The sequence below is a fragment of the Strix uralensis genome, chromosome Z (genome assembly GCF_047716275.1).
Source record: "Strix uralensis isolate ZFMK-TIS-50842 chromosome Z, bStrUra1, whole genome shotgun sequence".
Taxonomy (NCBI): Eukaryota; Metazoa; Chordata; class Aves; order Strigiformes; family Strigidae; genus Strix; species Strix uralensis.
In genome coordinates this window covers 1,115,148-1,133,284 of record NC_134012.1, presented here as the reverse complement: position 1 = coordinate 1,133,284, position 18,137 = coordinate 1,115,148, and the positions used below count along the sequence as shown (strand labels likewise).

Sequence of the window (18,137 nt, the reverse complement as noted above, 5' to 3'; positions counted from 1 at the left end):
CTACCTTCTTTCTGCCTGTTCATAGTTCTTTTGGAAATAATGGATGAAACCCTCTAGAGCATGGGACTGAGCCAGATCAGGATGGGACAACAGAAGCTCCTGTGAAATCTGCAAAAGGATGTCATTCTTCCCTAGGCATTTCCTCTATGAAACCAAGAATTCTCCTTAGTTTACAGGAATGACAATACAGCACTAACCTCTGAGGCTTGATCCATTAAACCTTTGATTAGATAAGCCTGACCTCTGATAGCTAAAACCACTGGATCGCTGCTTGCATCCACAATCTAGAAAACAAAGTAATAGACACAACCAAGTTATTCTCTCCCCAGATGAAGAAATCAAAGGTGTCAAAAGCAGGGAGACAGCATGAAGATAAAGAAAACAAAACATTTAGATAGAATACCCTTGGGAAGCCTTAGACAGAGTAATTTTGATGGAGAACAGGTAGAAGATTGCAGAGAACAAGGACAAAGGTACAGAAGTCTAAACAGTGAAGAATGAAACTGTGAGACAAAAAAAGAGGGGAAGCAACTTCTGCTTCAACCTTAACCATTCGATCTTAAAAGTAATATGCCCTTGTTCATGACTAATGACAAGTGAATGAAGGACATGGGGAGTAGGATTATAACAATTCAAATTAAAACGAACAACAGCCATAGAACTAGCAAGAACCTGGCAGCACTGAGCAAGACCAGACAAGGTCAAAAGTGACAGCTTCCAAAATTAGAATTGTGAGTGAAAAAAAGCTGGAGCAAAGCCTAAAACAACAGAGAAGGAAGGAGTGTTTGGATTACACCATAGTTGGTATGAGTTGTCTAAACCACAGAGAACATACAAAGGAAGCACGGGGAGAAATACAGCTTGAGTTTTTAGTACAGAAAGATGAGAGCACTTTTTAAAATTTAAAAAACCCCACATTTTAGTCAATGAAAATACCTGCTCAAGTGCTTTAATGGCTGCTTCTGCAGCATCAGCATCAGCAATATTAATCAAAGCCTCTGCTTTCAACTGAAGGATAAGGTTCTTCCACCGAAGACTAGGACCCTCAGGTATTCCAAGAGCCTCAAGAGCTGTTGACAAGTTACAAATTTCATCAAGTAAAAACAGAAAAAGGACCTACAAAGAGCACCACCATTCCCAGTATTTTTTAAATCTTGTTAATTACAATTTTTCAGTTTAACAGAGCACCACTTAGCAGAACAAGTTTTATGACTGCTCTCCCCCATGCTGAAGAAACTGTTCTGTAAAACGTTCAAGTTTCAAAGATAAATCAATTTCAGAAGGGTCCTCTCAGACACGTGAGAGACAGATTGCTTTCTAGATGCTGGCCTTATAAATGGAATGCTACATTTTTCCAATCTGTGTTCTGAAGAAACAATGACCTTTCAATAAACAAGTTGTTTGACACTTCAGTGTTTAAAGGAAAAAATATTACTGAAACCAGGGATTTAACTCTGTGCCTGTGGAAAGGTAACTCTGTACCCTTCTACGCAGTATTGATTACTTCTCCAGTACACAGTACAATCTCACCTCAGAGAATGAGGGCATCTCTGCTGAGCCTCAGCGTTCTCCAAAGGCAAGAACTTTCTGAATAACTCAATTAACTATATATATTTTCACCTATGATGAACTTTTGTCTCACTTGATACAGCCAGTAAGACGGGCCAAGCACAAAGCAATGCTTCCCCAGAATTCTCTCCCACTTCCCACACATTCTTTGCACTCAAGGAAATTTTGTGCATCAACAGCATCTTCTGGCAAGGCACAACAGCTTAACTCACACCTTGCACTGAGAAACAAAACCTAATTTGTTTTTTCAGAGCCTGACAGCTTTTAGTTTCATTTGGTACTAACTAGACCTTGCACAGGAAAACAAAACACTTTTCTTTACCTTCTACATCACTTGCAACTTCACAGATTTCAAAAATCATCTCTGCTACGGGCTGGGAAAGGACTTAACAGGATATTTATTTGTTTTCATATGCTGCATTTTCCACACATTTATCATCCTTATTACTAGTTTATTAACTTCTGCTATTATTTTCTTTTTGAGAAGGGATGGATGGGTACAAAACTGCACACAGATTTCACCATGCTGGTAATGTTCTTTAGGCAACTGCATGTTGGTGCTCTGTTCACTAACCATTCCCTGCCCTGTAATTCCTAAAATTTGACTTGCCTGGTAAAGCACAGCAGAGGAAAGAAACAGTCCTATTTTTTCATACAAAATGAGGACCTTTCTGCTCTCTACTTCAAGATGACTGTAGGATAGCTTTGTGAGAACACTTCTTCCCAGAACTGCATGATTTTGCATTGAAGACTGGAATTTTTTCCGTTATTTTAACACCTAGTAATCCATTCCGGTAATCTCCCTTTAGTTTTTCAGTCTGCTCTGAATAGCAGCAAACTTTATAACCTTATTACTCAGCACTCACAAAGGACTAAGAAGCGGATGAACAATGCAGGTACCCGTGGAAATGTCAAGGACACCTCCTTCCAGCCTGAAAATAGACATTATTACTACACTGTGCTCTAGCTTTTAACTTATTTAAAACTGACAAAAACCACTTGATGCTACAACTCTACTTCTTAACCCAAGGCTGCTTAGTTTCCTTAACAGTTGTAAGGGATCTTATAAATTACCACTTGGAAATCAGAGTAGACCGTATCACATTTCCCTTATCCATGTGCTTGTAAACTCTTTCAAGGAGTTTCAAAAAATAAATCTTCACAAAAGCCGTGCTGTCTATCCCCCAGAATAACTTTTCTACATGAATTCCCTAACTCTGTTCTTTCAGTTTTAACCAATTTAACCACTAAACATACCAGCCTTGCCAGAGGTTTCCCTGATCTTTCCTAGAACCCTTTTTAAAGGTTAGGGTCATGCTATCTACCTTCAAGCATTTGGGTACCAAGACTGTTTAAACAAACAGTTACAAAAACCACTTAGTACTTCAGCAATTTCATCTTTATGTTCCTCAGTCAATTCCTAGATCGGTCTCTCTTAGTTCCTTAATGCTATTTTTTCTTGTTTAATTTTATAGCCACTTCTATTAAAGCCATAATCACACAGAAGTTGTTTGATGAATCCCCTTGAAAAGAAGCGTCATGGTGTAGAAGTCATGGTGAGCTCTTCCACACTTAACAGAGATGGGAAGAGAATCATCTTATTTTCATTCTTTCTGCAATAAATTTCTTTTTACCTGCATTGGTCTGTTTTCACATTTCCTCCACTCAAATTTGCCTTCTCAATCTCCCTCACTGCCAAGTACTTCCCCCTGCTTTTAATAGTTTCCCATGACTGTTTAGCCATGTCTGCATACTTTCATCTCTTGAAAACTTTTTCATTGCCTTTGACCCTGTCAGAAAAGTCCACTTTGGCTGCCCCTTCATTTATCACCATCAGATAATGGCTCTATTCGGATTAGATACGCATCACTAGGTCATAAAACTGCCCTCATTCCCAGCTAACACGGATGAAGAGTTACACTCATAGTAAGGTTTCTTAACATGCAGTCATAATATGCAACATTTATGCATTTTACATTAACTTGATTAAAACCTTGTAAATATGAAGTCTACCAGACTAAAAATTTGTGACACCTACCCCCATGGTTTCAGGCAATTATCTGCTGTTTGGTGGAGGTTGGTCAACTACCAGCTGAAGAAGCACATCAGAACATGCAAATCTTCTAAATATTAACCATCAGACAGCTTTCTGGTTCTCTTTTCCTGAAACTAAGCAGCACAAGGTGCTTTTCAGCTGTCATAAACCAAGAGAACCACACAAGACTTAAGACTGCAAAAAGCAAAGGACTACGACTGCTGCTAACTCAGACCTACCATGCAAAGGCCACACTGGCTGGACTACATAAAGTGGTGTAACCTTGCAGTTGCTCTTTCAATTAGTGGGCAGTTACCTTGATTGCAGGACAGGACAGCATCCCTGTATCTGTGAATTTTCCTCTGTGCCTCTGCCAAATAATGCCATGCTGCTGGACACTGGCTAGTCTTCTTCAAACCTAATAAAAAAGGAGTTTAAAAAAGGCACTGAAAAGCATTGCTTAGGGCTGCAAAAAAACTGTAGCTGGCGGATGTGGTATTGCCATATAATGCCACGAAAAACATATTATCAATCCGATAATAAGATCTACAGTTAATTTTTTCTTCGAGTCTTACTTTAAACTGTTTTAAACATACAGGTCTCCATGCCGTATGGCAAAGACTAAGAAGCATGTAAGCTTCTTGGGCTTCATTTTGCATATCACATTAGATATATAGGGAAAAAAAGGGGGCGAAAAGCGAGGAAATATACAACGCTAGCTTAAGGTGCACTTTTGTTTCAAAAAGAAAAAGGTTCTTCACTTTGATCAGACATTAACATCAGCAGCCTGTAGACGGCTTTATGAAGTTCTTCTTAGAAACCAGAAAAGGTCTATGGAACTTCAAGACAGCAAAAAATTATGGCAAGAGTGTTCCACCAAAACTTCCTGATAAACCTGCCTTAATTCAAGATTCAGTAACAAAACTGAATTTGAGTCTTCTGAGATATATATATATATATAACTACTAAATAATGCCTTGAAGTTTCAGTGCCTAAAATGCAAACTGGAAAAGAAATTATTTCCAAGCTTTATACATTTACACATCATAGCAAGAACCTTGCCCTTCTCATTCTCCTCTTCATGAGCAGAGTATTACACATAAAAGTAAAAATAAATAAACTAACTCATTTGGGAGATGTATCTTTTGTCAAAAACTGGTTGTATGTTTTGTCAAAACACCCAGTGGCATTTAAGTCAGAACATTTGCTTTTTGTGGAAGGCTTTTTCCTCTTAGGCACCTGAAATTTTTATTTCAGATTTTAGGCAAGACATGTTATTTCACTGTGTGTAAGCGACTGTAGAATACTGTACAATATTCCAAAATCCTGTTTCAGAAGCAATCTTATTCTAAACCCAGGTGAAAGGATGCAGCATATTTCAGCATAGCCTGACTGACTCCTGATCACTTAGATCCCAAATGCTTATTTACCCACCTTTGTCAACAGGTTGTTTTGAATCTTCCATGGCCAGCACCATGAGAGTGAAGAGTCCTATTTTCCCACTAGTATACTTACAAACCGCTTACAAAGTGCTTTGCTATTTCAATACAAGCAAGGTAATTACAGATTAGTAAACCAACTCTTCAACAAATCTGGCTACTGTAAAAAAGAAGAGTCCTCCAATATTTCTCTTTGGATACCCAATACAAACGTTCACCCAACATGAGGGTTAAAGAGGTCTTAAAGTGATGTAACTAAAGGGAAGTCATCTTTGTTCAGGTATAGAAATGTAGTGACTAGATTAGAGGAGCTGCATTATATTTTATTTTATAAATTTCATATTCCTTCATCAATTGCTATTGTGGTATTTACTGCCTTGTCTAGGTATCTCCCCAGTAACAGTCAGATTTAAAAGAAAAGTTTAAAGTTGATCACTCTAAAACACTACAGAGCTGACTATAACAGCAATGACAAACTTCAGAGATGTTAAAGCTGTATTTAAAAAAATTTCCATGCCCAGAGAGAGTTTTTAAATCTAGCTGGTCTTAGAACTAGCAAAGTACTGTTCAAGTGTAAGATTCCCGAAATACCCAGCATAAACTAGCTGGTGTTCAAGTTATAGAGTACTTACACCTCGTATTACACATTTACCTTCAGTAAGACTCTTAACAGCCTCCTTGTATTTCTTTTCTTGGAAGCATTTTATACCAAAACCAATGATGCCTGGGCCACTACTTGCGTCCATCTCTAAGAGCCTAGAAAAACAGTGCAGGGCCTCTTCTGACAAAGTACCTGGTTTCAGAAAAATAAATATTTTATAGAGTTTCAGATTTTAAAATCTTTATCTCCATAATTATGACCCTTAACCTTTGAGCTCAATGTAATGAATTTATTAACTAAACTTTTTTCCAAAGGTACTATGTACTTATCACCCTCCAACCCCAAAACCAAACCCAAAAAGCAAGCAATAATCTAAATACCCACTACCACCAAACAAAATTAACAAAATAAACTGAAAAAATTCAGGTCTGAAACCTGAATTTTTAACCAGTTGTGTTAAATTACTACAGGCATACTTCCTTTATTAATAAAAACTAGTTCCTTCATATGCTTTTCATGTGAACCCAGCTGAATGTCCCCATGTCAAAATCTGCCCCAAATACATCAAAATTTCCTTCCAGAGTAGGCCTTGTAGCTACAATTTTGCTGTGATGAGTTTGCTAAAACAGTCTTTTTCTGAAATCACATAATTTAATGCCTTGGCTTAATTTTAACTGGTGCCACTAACTTATTATGCTTGTGTTTAGTTGCGATTGCAGACTTTGCAGTCCTTGCTTAAAGCACCTGTTGTGACTTGCAGCAAGTCTTTGAACTACTATTTTCTTTAAAAAATTATGGACTCATCTGACATATAGGTTACCTTTGATTTTGCATTTGGTAAAGGCGACTAATAATGCCCACAGGAGTTACGAGCCCACAGGTTTGGGTCATGAAGGACTATGACATGGTTGGAATGACTCAGAAATAAACAGCCTTACTAAAACCTGAGCATCATCCTCCCCACCCCAAGATGGCTGTGGGATGGTGAGATGTTGTCAGAGCATTGCTATACGAGAACTGTGCCAACCAGATGGTCCTTTTCCTTTGGAAATTGGTTTCTGCATGTTTCTCCAAACTGTAAAGCATTCTCATGTGAAATGAGAGTCTGGGCCTCATTTGCCTTCACCCTTTCAGATCAAAGTGAAAAATTCTCTCATTTTGTGTTGCTGTATTATTCCATGAAGCCTACCTTCAAGGCTGGAAAAGGCTTTCTTCTACCTAAGCTGAAAGTTATTTCTCTCTATATAAACCAGAGGGGTTTTTTTTCCAGATTTTAGAAAGAAATTAATTCCTGGTTTTAACAAGAATAAAATCAACTTCCAATGCCTTAAAGAATAAAATGAAAGACCAAAATTTAGTAGTTATCTTTGAAAATGCTGAGAAAATGTCCAACACTATTGCAACGTTGTTTAGGGAACTACTGAAAATATCAATTGTTTACTTTCAGATCCCCGCATTATTGAACACACCATGGTATTTTTTTTTCCTCAGAGATTCTCCTTTTCTACTTAGAACAAATATCTAAACAGATCTCTTTACTCCCTATTCACCAGGCATTCTTTTCAACAAAGCTTCACAAACGTTTGTTTTATTCACCAAGAGAGATTTTCTGTGTCAAGGATAACCTAAGGGTAGCCCATCCTCAGCCCTGGGGCACTGGTTAACATTCTCCATTCCCTCTTCTAAGCTTAAGAAGTTAACCCTCATTTATCCACAGAGGCTGCTTTGAGTTTTGTAAGGCATCTTTCTTGGCGACTTTGTATACTGCCAGAGCTGGACTTAACTCGCAGAAGTTTTTTTGGCAATTTACAGTCACCGCTTAGTTACAAGAGCTAGGAAACAGCAAATCATAGGATCAAACGCTTTTCATTTCCAGACAGGCAGAAATATAAAAGTAAAGAGTGCACTTGTATTGGGTTGTGAAGGGTGAAAATTTGTAAAAAGATTGTCACAAAACTAACCATGAAAGAAATAATTTAAGCCCCAAAAATGTCTAAATCCATGTTACTCACCTGACTGAACAAAGTGCAAGCAAAGTACTTCTAAAGGATAACTCACAGTAGGATACAAAGCCATCATATCGTTACAGGCCTTTTCCAACCTAGCTGCTTCATGAGGAAACTTGGAAGGAAAAAAATAAATATTTATTTGTGTGAATTATCAGATACAGAATATTACATCAATTCATTGATGAAGATTAACATAACCTTACTTTTGACAAGCACTGAATAAACTCCTTGTAAAGATTTTGATGGTCTTCACTGGGAACAGTCTCAGCAGAGTTCACCGCATGTTCAAAAGCAGTCAAAAGCTGAAATAAGAAATAATTAGGAGTGCCACAATGACTCTAGAAGAACATTATCTTCATAGAATAGAGTAATTCAGTTGGGAAGGACCTACAAGGATCATCTAGTCCAACTGTCTGAGCACTTCAGGGCTGACCAAGAGTTCAAGCATGTTTTTAAGGGCTGTGACCAAATGCCTCCTAAACACTGACAGGCCTGGGGCATCGACCTCCTCTCCAGGAAGCCTGTTCCAGGGTTTGGCCACCTTTTTGGTACAAGAAATGCTTCCCAACATTCAGTCTGAACCTCCCCTGGTGCAGCTTTGAATCATTCCTGTGCGTCCTGTTGCTGGATCCCAGACAGAGCTTGGTACCTCCCTCCCCACGTCCCCTCCTCAGGCAGCCGCAGAGCCATGAGATTGCCCCTCAGCCTCCTCTCCTCCAAACGAGACAAACCCAGAGCTCTCAGCCCCTCCTCACAGGACACGTCTTCCAGCCCTTCCACAGTTAAGCAGATAGTTACACGTTATTATCTGCATCCTACTCATTAAGTTTACACTAGTACTGTGAACAGAGAAAGTCACAAAGCAAGTTCCTTATCATGTAGTAGTACTCAAATAGGATCCAAGGTGAGTTAATTGTCTCGAGGTGATGCAGTAATACCCTGTTTCATAACGTAAGATGGGTACAAGGAAGGCAAAAATCTGTAAGAACATAGATTCTTCATACCTAATCCCAAATCGAAGATGGTACCACAAAACCCAGGATACTATCCTTTATGGTTAGCTGTCAGCCCTCCACCCTGCCCTAGCCTAGAAAATAGTCTTTTATTTCGTGACTCCTTATATATTGGAGAATACAGGCTCCACAGAGTGCAGGCTATCACGCTAAACAAAAATTTCCCACAGCTTGTCACAAGTGAAATACTGAATAGGATGTTGCCTTCAATGCCACATCCTTCCAGGTTCAGGTGCTTTACTCAAAACTGCAGTAAAGTAAACTGTAGATTTGCATGTCAAACCCATTCCTGATGTTTAGGCAACTTCTTTTTTTAGACTTCCTGTCCCCAGAAAAGAAAGCAGTGCTGCCTGCAGCACCTCTTTTCTATGATAGCTCATAATTTAAAGCATTTGCCTGCTCAAAAAGAAACCCATACTGAACTTTCTGCTGTCTGAAATTATTTCAATTTATATTTTCTATCTTTCTGGAGCAGTGCTATCAACCACACTGGTGAAGAGAAATTTCCACCCTTCCTCCTGAAGGAGGTTAATCTTGCAGGAACAGATAAATCAGATAAAACAAAATTAACTTTGGCCATAGAGTACACAGGATCAGTACAATTCATGTTCATTCTGTTTGCTCCGATTAGTTCTGACACTCTCCTAAGAGGTGAAAGCTTAAAATTTACAGGAGAAAATAAAATTTGAACCAAAACATTGCTACCTAAGATAAGTACTAGGTACAGAGAAATAGAAAAACAGCACACCCTGGAGGAAAGGCGAAGCTTTTTGTTTTGAGGAGCACCTCTACTGGGTTTGCGTGGCAAGGGTTTGGTAGCGGCGGGGCTACAGGGGTGGCTTCTGTGAGAAGCTGCTGGAAGCTTCCCCATGTCCCGCAGAGCCAACGCCAGCCGGCGCCAAGATGGACCCACCGCTGGCCAAGGCCCAGCCCATCAGCCACGGTGGCAGCGCCTCTGGGTAACGGGTTTGAGAAGGGGGAAAACTGAGCAGCAGCAGCAGCCGCAGAGAGGAGTGAGAAGAGGCGAGAGAAACCCCTGTGCAGACACCAGGGGCACGGAGGAAGGAGGGGGAGGAGGTGCAGCAGGCGCCCCAGCAGAGACTCCCCTGCAGCCCGTGGGGAAGACCACGGTGAGGCAGCTGTGCCCTGCACCCAGGGAGGCCCACGCCAGAGCAGGGGATGTGCCCAAGGAGGCTGTGACGCCGTGGGAAGCCCGCGCTGGAGCAGAGTCCTGGCAGGAGCTGTGGCCCCACAGAGGACCCACACTGGAGTTCATGGAGCTGCAGCCCGTGGGAAGGACTCACGGGGGAGAAGTTGGTGCAGAACTGTCTGCTGTGGGAGGGAGCCCACGCTGGAGCAGGGGAGGAGTGTGAGGAGTCCTCCCCTGAGGAGGAAGGAGCGGCAGAGGCAACGGGTGAGGAACTGACCACAACCCCCATCCCCATCCCCCTGCGTGCTGGGGCAGAGCAGGGAGAGGAATCGGGAGCAAAGCTGAGCCCAGGAAGAAGGGAGGGGTGGGGGAGGGCATTTTAAAACTTGGGTTTATTTCTCATTACCCTACTCTGATTTGATTGGTGGTAAATTAAACTCATTTCCCCAAGTCGAGTCTGGTTTGCCTGTGATGGTAATTGGTGAGTGATCCCTCCCTGTCCTTATCTCGACCCACGAGCCTTTCGTTGTATTTTCTCTCCCCTGTCCAGCGGAGGAGGGGACTGATAGAGCAGCTTTGGTGGGACCTGCTGTCCAGCCAGGGTCAACCCACCACACTGTCAAAGCTTAAGAGTGATGCTTCTCATAATGTGCAGATGTAGAACAATGCATCACTGTGCTACAGTGAAAACTCGGCCTCTTGCAGAACTTAATGAAGGAGTTCCAGCACTACTGCTTGGATGTAGGTGTCTTATTCCACCCTGCGCCCTGTTTTTGTTGGAAGGTAGAATCACCCACCTTTTCCTGAGAAGTTTAGTACCACTGAACATAAATGAGACAAATAGTCACAAGATTTGCATGGTTTTTAAGGCTTCACTTGAAGTCTAGCTGCACTGTACAAATACATGTCTCTAGATGAGGAGTGAGAAACATTACCGACTGCTCAGTCTTATTATCCTGGTTCTGTGTACTGTCTTTCAGTAACTGGGTCATCTTCTTCCAAAGCTGGTGAAGTTCGGCCTTTTCTGCACCTTCCTCCTGTTTCTTCTGTATTAGTTTCTGCCATGTTTCAGCCACCTGTCAAGAGGAACAAATGAGCCATGCTGTCACCCTTTAAAGAGCTGGAGGTCTGCTACAAGCTTTCCAGTTACTGTTAAACTCTACCAAACTTGGCTACACAACAGAGCAATGTTTACAGTAACGACCCATATTTACCTGCTTTCTGATTAAAGCAATAACAAGTCCCAGAACATGGTGTGGGACCTGTCCACCTTCCAAGGTACAGTAAAAAAGGGTGGCAAAGTATGAATTCTGCCTCTGGTTCCTGGAGGAAATTAACAGTAAAAATCGACCTAAACAGCCCTCTGATAAACTCTGAAGTAAAAATTGAAACCTTGTTGGATTTACAGCACTATGAACAGAAAGACAACAGCAGCAGTCCATGTTGAGATTCCAGTGTGAAAAAATCAATAGAACTAACTGAAAAAGAGAAAATAGGACTCTGAATCCTAACTTGTGGTTTTCTGTTGCACATAGAGCAAGTCTGCCTTTGTGTGCTGAAAAATTAGCATTGAATTTAGTTTCAGAAACTGGTATACAAAGAGGCTTTGGAGATAATGAATAGTCTTGAGCCTGAAGCTAAGTGATATATAAAATTTTTCATTTTCCATTGTTGGAGGAAAGGGGAGAAGATGACATGGAGTAAGACTTGTAAGAAAGAAACCTTTCTAATGAGTAAAGGAAGAGTGAGCAGCAGAACTGCAAAAATATGTATCCTGTAACCTTACTGCAGAGACTACAGGCCATGTTATTGTTGAACCATTCAGGGATTTGACAGCTCCACCTCGTGGTAAACTGATAGGAGCCAGGAGTGTTTCTGCAAGGGCCATGCTGACACGCTTTGGGAGTGCTGGGTGGGCTGCACCTTGGGCTGCCCTGGAGCAGCTTTGCGTGGCCTGAAGAATGCTGTTCCACCCTTTCAGCCCATATACTAATATTCTTTGTCCAGTTCTGTCAGTTTAATGGATTGCATCCGAGCCTTACACGGTGGAAAAGAAAGGAATATAGTTAAAACCAGTTCTTCCTGGTTGTGGTCCACAAGGAGATCTTAAGTGGTCTGCAGCCCCCCAAAAATTGCAGATTCCTTGACGAAAAGTAGTTAGTTCTGATCAAATGGAAATTTCTGGTTAGAAGAAAGAAAGTAAAGCACTCAACCTACCTCTAAATATTTCTTTTCTTGATGATATAGTTCCACGAGCTTGTTACATACATCAAACCATTTCTGCTTGTCACCACTAGAAAGGAGGAAGAAAATACCACAGAAACGAGCTAAGTTTTCCATAAAATAGTATAATGTTTTTCAAATTCTGACAGATAATTTTTAGTAGGTTCAGTTGCCAAACAAATACTTAGAATAAATACTGCAGATCACCCTAAAAGTTTTATTCATTGCTGCTGTAACAGAGTGAAAAAAAAAATTACTTTAAGGAACTGTACTTTTCTTTCTGAAAGATCTTCAAATTAAGAAAACAAAACAAACACTCCAGTCAGCTACAGTGACAGCTGAGAGTTAAGATTTGTTTAGAACTGTACCTGTATGAATTGGATGATGTGTATTCGGTGACCTTAAGGCAGAGAAAAATAAGCCTACTTATTAATGCAGACAATGAACTATCAGCGCTAAAAGCTTCAAGGCAGTGAGATGAGACAGAGGACACAGGACAACACAGAATCCTCTGAACTACTGACCTCAAGTATAATTATTCCAAGAGGTTTTGCCCTATCAAAAGGGTCTGGACAGGATCAAGAAATCTTAGACAGGTACAGAAAATCTTAGTAACAAGTGCTGACCCACTGATGTGACAAGGCTTTAAAAAAATAAAAGCTTACCCTGTGTATCATCAATGTCATTCACTGAACTAGAAATCTTAGACTGAATTACAGTATTCGGTATCCTTTACCTTTCATAGAGTTCCAAGAGCTTTTGGTAAACATCTGCCAAGTCTCCTTTGACATCTGTTTGGTTGGATTTCTCATATAAATTTGCTAATCCCTTTAAACAACAACAACAAAAAAAGATAAAATAAGTAAGATTTGATGTCAACAGTTATGGTTATGAGAACATGCAAGTTCTGCCTACAAAAATTATTCCATTGTCTTCAATGAGGTCAAGTGTTAACGTAGCAATCTCTGAACAGAATCTACATTGACTCTTCTCTACAGCCTTCTGAATCTACTTATTTTAAATTAAAAGCTTTCCTCACTTTTTTAGCTAATACCAACAACTATTTGAAACTTGTATTACATAATTTTGTCTGTGTAAGACAATACACAAAGCACACTAAGTAATATGATAGAAGATTTATACCCAAGTATCATGTTGTCTTGTATAGTAACAGAAAGCCAGAATCTGATTGCAAAACTGGAAATTTCAATATACCTTGAAATCAGGCACCAACAGTTATACTTTAAAAAGGTATTTATACTGACAATCCTAAGAACCTTACTACCTTAGAAAAACATCGATTGTTGGGATCAGAGACAGACTTCATATTCAACTTTATGCTTCACAAGTCTCCAAATAACGTATGTTGTAACTATATACTGTTACAGGTTGTCATGCACACACCACCCAGCACACAGCTATTTTACATGAATACTATCATTTTTAAGTAACAACAAAATTCAGTAACAACCCACCCGGTGCCGAAAAAATAAATTACTAGATAAAACATTTTCTCTCCTAAGAGAGAAGCGTTGTCAAATGTTTCTTGAGCTACAAGCATGGAAATTCCTAAGCATGGACGAATTTACTGTATCTGTTTCAATTCACATTCTCCCTTGCATGTTTCACTGCTATCTAGTCTTCACAAAAATACGAATTTAAATATACTGAAACTAAATTTCACCTTGCCATACATATGCAGCCACCCATTGCTTTACTTTGGACACACAAACAATACAAACCTCAGCTACTCTGAAGCTTCTGCAGAACTAAGGGCCTCACAAAAACACGATACAGGTCTCAACTCTGCCTTGTTCCTATATTTAACTCCATAGTGACATTTTTCAGGAAAAGAAAAAGTGAATCTGGACATTCACATACCTGCCATGCCAGTAACTGGTTTGGTTCAAGTTCAATAGCTTTCTTATAAGCTCCTTTGGACTGATCAGGCTGCTCTAACTCAGCAGCTGCCAGGCCAATAAATACCCAAGCATTGTAGTTATTTTTTTCTTGCTTCAACACTGCCTAGAAATACACAATTTTAAGTGACACTGATGAATGAAATGCATCTTATAGATCCACGTACTGAGTTTTATCATTACAGTTTGGTGAATTATTCTATATAGAAGTTAAGTAATGCTTAGGAAAAGGCTAAGATTAATAACTTCAGCTTTCCATGCCAGAGAATACTTCATATCTGAACTGTTCTGCCAGTAACCATATCTGAAGCTCAGCAATTAAGGCACTCCCATCGAGGTCTCGATTAGGAATGGACTTTTATCTCTTATCATTCTAGGCTTAATATTCTTATCACCACATATAAGCAAATGCAAAAAGAAGGGAATAAAAGTTTATCTGTGGGCAACTAACATGAATGATCAATGAAGTTAAATTTGAAAATCAGTCTCAACTATTATGTCAATAAGGTACTCCACACTCTGCATTACTGTCCAGCTGTAGGGGTGTGGGAACAGCAAACAAAATGTGCAAAAAATATTACCTTCCAAGTAAAAAATTAATTACCTTGCAATGTTTTAAGGCTTCCTTATATTCTTTATTTCGTATTGCATCTCTAGCACTCTTCAATGCTGTTTTTACCTCCTTATTTGACATTGTGGCTACTAAGTAAGAAGGACATATCATCAGTTCTTATAAAAAAAACAAACTGAACTCAAATGTTTATATCCTGCTGTAATTGCATAGAGAGCATTTTAAACACAGAAATGTAATGCAATATGTCAAAATGCATACAGCACTAAAACCAAATAATATGTTTAAAAGTAGTTACTTACACTTAGCTCCAACACAGGGTTAAGTCAATATTTCAAATAGCTGAATGATACAAAGAGGCTATGCCAGAAAAAAAATTTGGTTAAGGTTTAAGATAAGTTTAAATAGGAGAGGTGTTATATGACAGTCACCACAGTTAGACTCCTAGAAAGACAACCAGCATAGAGTTTCTTTCAAAAGAGGAATTCCTAAGCAGTGGACTGTGCTTAAGAGGCACTGGACATGTGCTCAAGGGGGTCCTAAGGATCAGAGTTTTTCTTGTGTGCTATCTACAGCAGTCTGCTGTACACAGACAGCTCTCGACAGTCACCAGCCCGTCACTTATGTTCAGGTGTGCTCCACAAGCCTCCTCTCCCTTCACACACACTTACAGCAGACCCTGCTTCTGACTACAGCTGGTAGCAAAAACCATGCACTTAGGAACGTATCTAAGAGGCATTCACGCTTTTCAAGTCCGACATAGACATAATCATGCACTATTTTGACGCATATGGTAAGAGCTTTGCCTCAAATGAACTTCAGAAACACCGTAGTGGAAACTGCCTAAACGGGATGAGGCTGAGAAATATAACTGCTGGTGCGGGCACTGAACAAGTGACAAACCGAAAAACAAAAAAGCCTTTTAGCAGCTGAAAAGCAAAAGATAAAAAATGGGTGAAGAGCGTAGAGATAAATTAGTAAGCAAAGGACAAAGGAAGAGAGCGGATTTCAAAGATTCCCTCAGAGCCTAAAAAAAAAGAAGGAATCTGCCGAACTTACACTGCTCAACAACTCCTGGAGATAAATTCGCTTTCTAAGAGGGCCCAGACACCTCGATCATCACAAACATAACCCCACACTGACATTTCCGAGCCTGAGCTCCATTTCCACCTACACAGAACAGGGACACCACGTCAGCGCATAACCGGGCGCTCACAGCGAAGGGCGCCCAGGCCGGGCCGGGCCGGGCCCGGTGCTGGCGCGGAAAAACAACCCAGCACTTTCCGAGTGCGACCGCTGGGCTCGCCGCAGGCCGGGGGAAGGACGAGCCGGGCCGGGCGGGACCGGGCCGCCATCACCCCCGAGCACCCCCCGGCACCTCAGCCTCACCTCAGGCCGCCGCCATCTCGGGCCGCCGCGCATGCGCAGTCTCACGTCAGCGCGGCGACACCGCCCGCGCCGCCGCCATCTTGTGTGGGGCACTGTGGGAGATGTAGTTCCCGCCTCCGGCCGGCTGTAGTCCGCGGTGCTGAGAGCAGCGGGCGGCCCCGCAGCCGCGGCCGGGGTTCCGCGGTCGGCCAGATCGGCTGTCGGTGCTGCCGCTTCCCCTCTCTCCCTCCCGCAGAGGGGAGGAGGAGGGTCACGGCGCCGGGGCGATGCGGGGCGGCGGGCCGCTGAAGTGGGCCGGGCTGGTGCTGCTCCTCATGGCCGCCGCGCCCTGGGTAGGGGCGAGGCCGCGGCCCGCCGCCCCCAGGGGCCAGCCCCGGCCCAGCGTGGTGCTGGTGACCTGCGACTCCTTGGTGAGTGTCCGGGCGGGGTGGCGGAGCGGGGCCGGGCCGCCGCACGGGGTGAGGGAGGGCGGGAGAGCGGTGGGGGCTGTCTCGGCGGGGGCATTTCGCCGGTCCTGGCCTGACTGGCACCTCCGAGGATGTGGCAGCGAGGGCTGTCCGTGGCTTTGCCCCGGCTACAGCCACAGGCCTGCGCAAATAGGGCTGGTTTTTATTCTCCACCACCTCCACAGGGTGGAGGGCTTGCTTGGGAAAATGAGGGCAGGCCTCCCGTGTCGCTGAGACAGTAGGTAACTTGTATTCTGAACCAAACTCGGCTTTCTTCCCAGGAGTCTGCTGCGTGTTTTCATCCAGTGTGTTACAATAGTCAGAAACTTATGCATAGGTGGTTCCCGCGGTCAGCTGTGGTTCATACAGCTTCTCACCGCAACTGGCGGTGGAGGGCAGCGAGGCAGCAATTAGTGGAACAGACCTGATGTGTAAAATGAACGCCTTTATGTTGGCTTGAAAAGCGAAAAGGAAAGAGAGGTCACTAAGCCCAGTTATTCTTGCCGTTGTAAATTCTAAAAATGTTAGGTCTCCACAGCAGATGGGATGGAGAATTTCTGTAATCACAGATGAAATGACTTGAGTTAAGCTGTTTGGCATCATATATTGACTTACTCAGACTTTTATTAGGTATAACAAATACTACAATAAACTCATCAGATGAATATCTAAAAGGATAAAAGAACCAGTAGGTATGTTTTTATAAATTTCTAGTAGCTTTATTGCAGTGGTTTATTGATAAATTTAATGTCCAGACATGTAGAAAAGATTATTTTTTTTCATTCACAAAGTATATTTCCTTGCTTACAACTAAAGACAGCACATTTTTCACCCTTTTCTCGCCATGCTTTTATCTACCCACCCAGCATAATGGAAATGCTTTTCACAGAATCACAGAATCATCTAGGTTGGAAAGGACCTTGAAGATCATCTAGTCCAACCGTTAACCCAGCACTGACAGTTTCCAACTATACCAGATCCCTCAGCGCTATGTCGACTCGACTCTTGAACACCTCCAGGGATGGGGACTCCACCACCTCCCTGGGCAGCCCATTCCAACGCCCAACAACCCCTTCTGGAAAGAAATGGTTCCTAATATCTAGACTAAACCTTCCCTGGTGCAACTTGAGGCCATTACCTCTTGTCTTATCGCTCATTACTTGATTAAAGAGACTCACCCTCAGCTCTCTGCACCCTCTTTTCAGGTAGTTGTAGAGGGCGATGAGGTCTCCCCTCAGCCTCCTCTTCTCCAGACTAAACAACCCCAGTTCCCTCAGCCGCTCCCCATCAGACCTGTGCTCCAGACCCTGCACCAGCTCCGTTGCCCTTCTCTGGACACGCTCGAGTAATTAAATGGCCTTTTTGTAGTGAGGGGCCCAAAACTGAACACAGTATTCGAGGTGCGGCCTTACCAGTGCCAAGTACAGGGGTAAGATCACTTCCCTGTCCCTGCTGGCCACGCTAGTGCTGATACAAGCCAGGATGCCATTGGCCTTCTTGGCCACCTGGGCACACTGCTGGCTCATGTTCAGCCGGCTGTCAATCAACACCCCCAGGTCCCTCTTTTGTGAAGGTTTTGCTCAGAAGAAAGGGAAGACCTTGGTTTGTCTGCCTCATCTGAGCTCTCCTTCCTGTTAAATCAAGCTTAAGCTCCATGGTGTTACTTCCAAGGACTTTCACATCTCACCACTTCTCATTTTCTGTTGAGAAATCAACACTTGGCTCCCAGTCATCTCAGAATTCCATCCTTGACTGCACAGGTAAGAGTGCTTG

At 42.1% G+C, this 18,137-nt stretch overlaps 2 protein-coding genes across 14 annotated transcripts in view; one reads left to right on the top strand and one right to left on the bottom strand.

Annotated features, from left to right (window-relative positions):
* The window catches only part of SKIC3 (SKI3 subunit of superkiller complex), a 46,182-nt gene extending 30,188 nt beyond the window's left edge, over positions 1 to 15,994 (bottom strand). For 2 of the 10 annotated variants that reach the window (XM_074855263.1, XM_074855264.1), the window contains exons 1-12: positions 14,563 to 14,807; positions 13,921 to 14,064; positions 12,776 to 12,867; positions 12,034 to 12,109; positions 10,752 to 10,892; positions 7,857 to 7,955; positions 7,657 to 7,765; positions 5,696 to 5,836; positions 3,921 to 4,022; positions 937 to 1,070; positions 198 to 284; positions 5 to 108 (exon numbers count right to left, since the gene is read on the bottom strand). In XM_074855263.1, coding sequence (XP_074711364.1) covers positions 5 to 108; positions 198 to 284; positions 937 to 1,070; positions 3,921 to 4,022; positions 5,696 to 5,836; positions 7,657 to 7,765; positions 7,857 to 7,955; positions 10,752 to 10,892; positions 12,034 to 12,109; positions 12,776 to 12,867; positions 13,921 to 14,064; positions 14,563 to 14,682 — 1,349 coding nt within the window. In that variant the 5' untranslated portion in view covers positions 14,683 to 14,807. The other 8 variants (XM_074855257.1, XM_074855259.1, XM_074855261.1 and 5 more) reach the window with 8 other exon arrangements.
* A 56-nt stretch (positions 15,995 to 16,050) lies between these two features.
* ARSK (arylsulfatase family member K) overlaps positions 16,051 to 18,137 on the top strand; it is a 30,423-nt gene continuing 28,336 nt past the window's right edge. For 3 of the 4 annotated variants that reach the window (XR_012626986.1, XM_074855265.1, XM_074855266.1), the window contains exon 1: positions 16,051 to 16,328. Coding sequence is in view for 2 of the 4 variants with exons in the window: in XM_074855265.1 (XP_074711366.1) it covers positions 16,185 to 16,328 (144 nt within the window). In the remaining 2 variants the exon portion in view is untranslated. Of the gene's footprint in view, positions 16,329 to 17,230; positions 18,125 to 18,137 lie in introns of all 4 variants that reach the window. The other variant, XM_074855267.1, reaches the window with a different exon arrangement.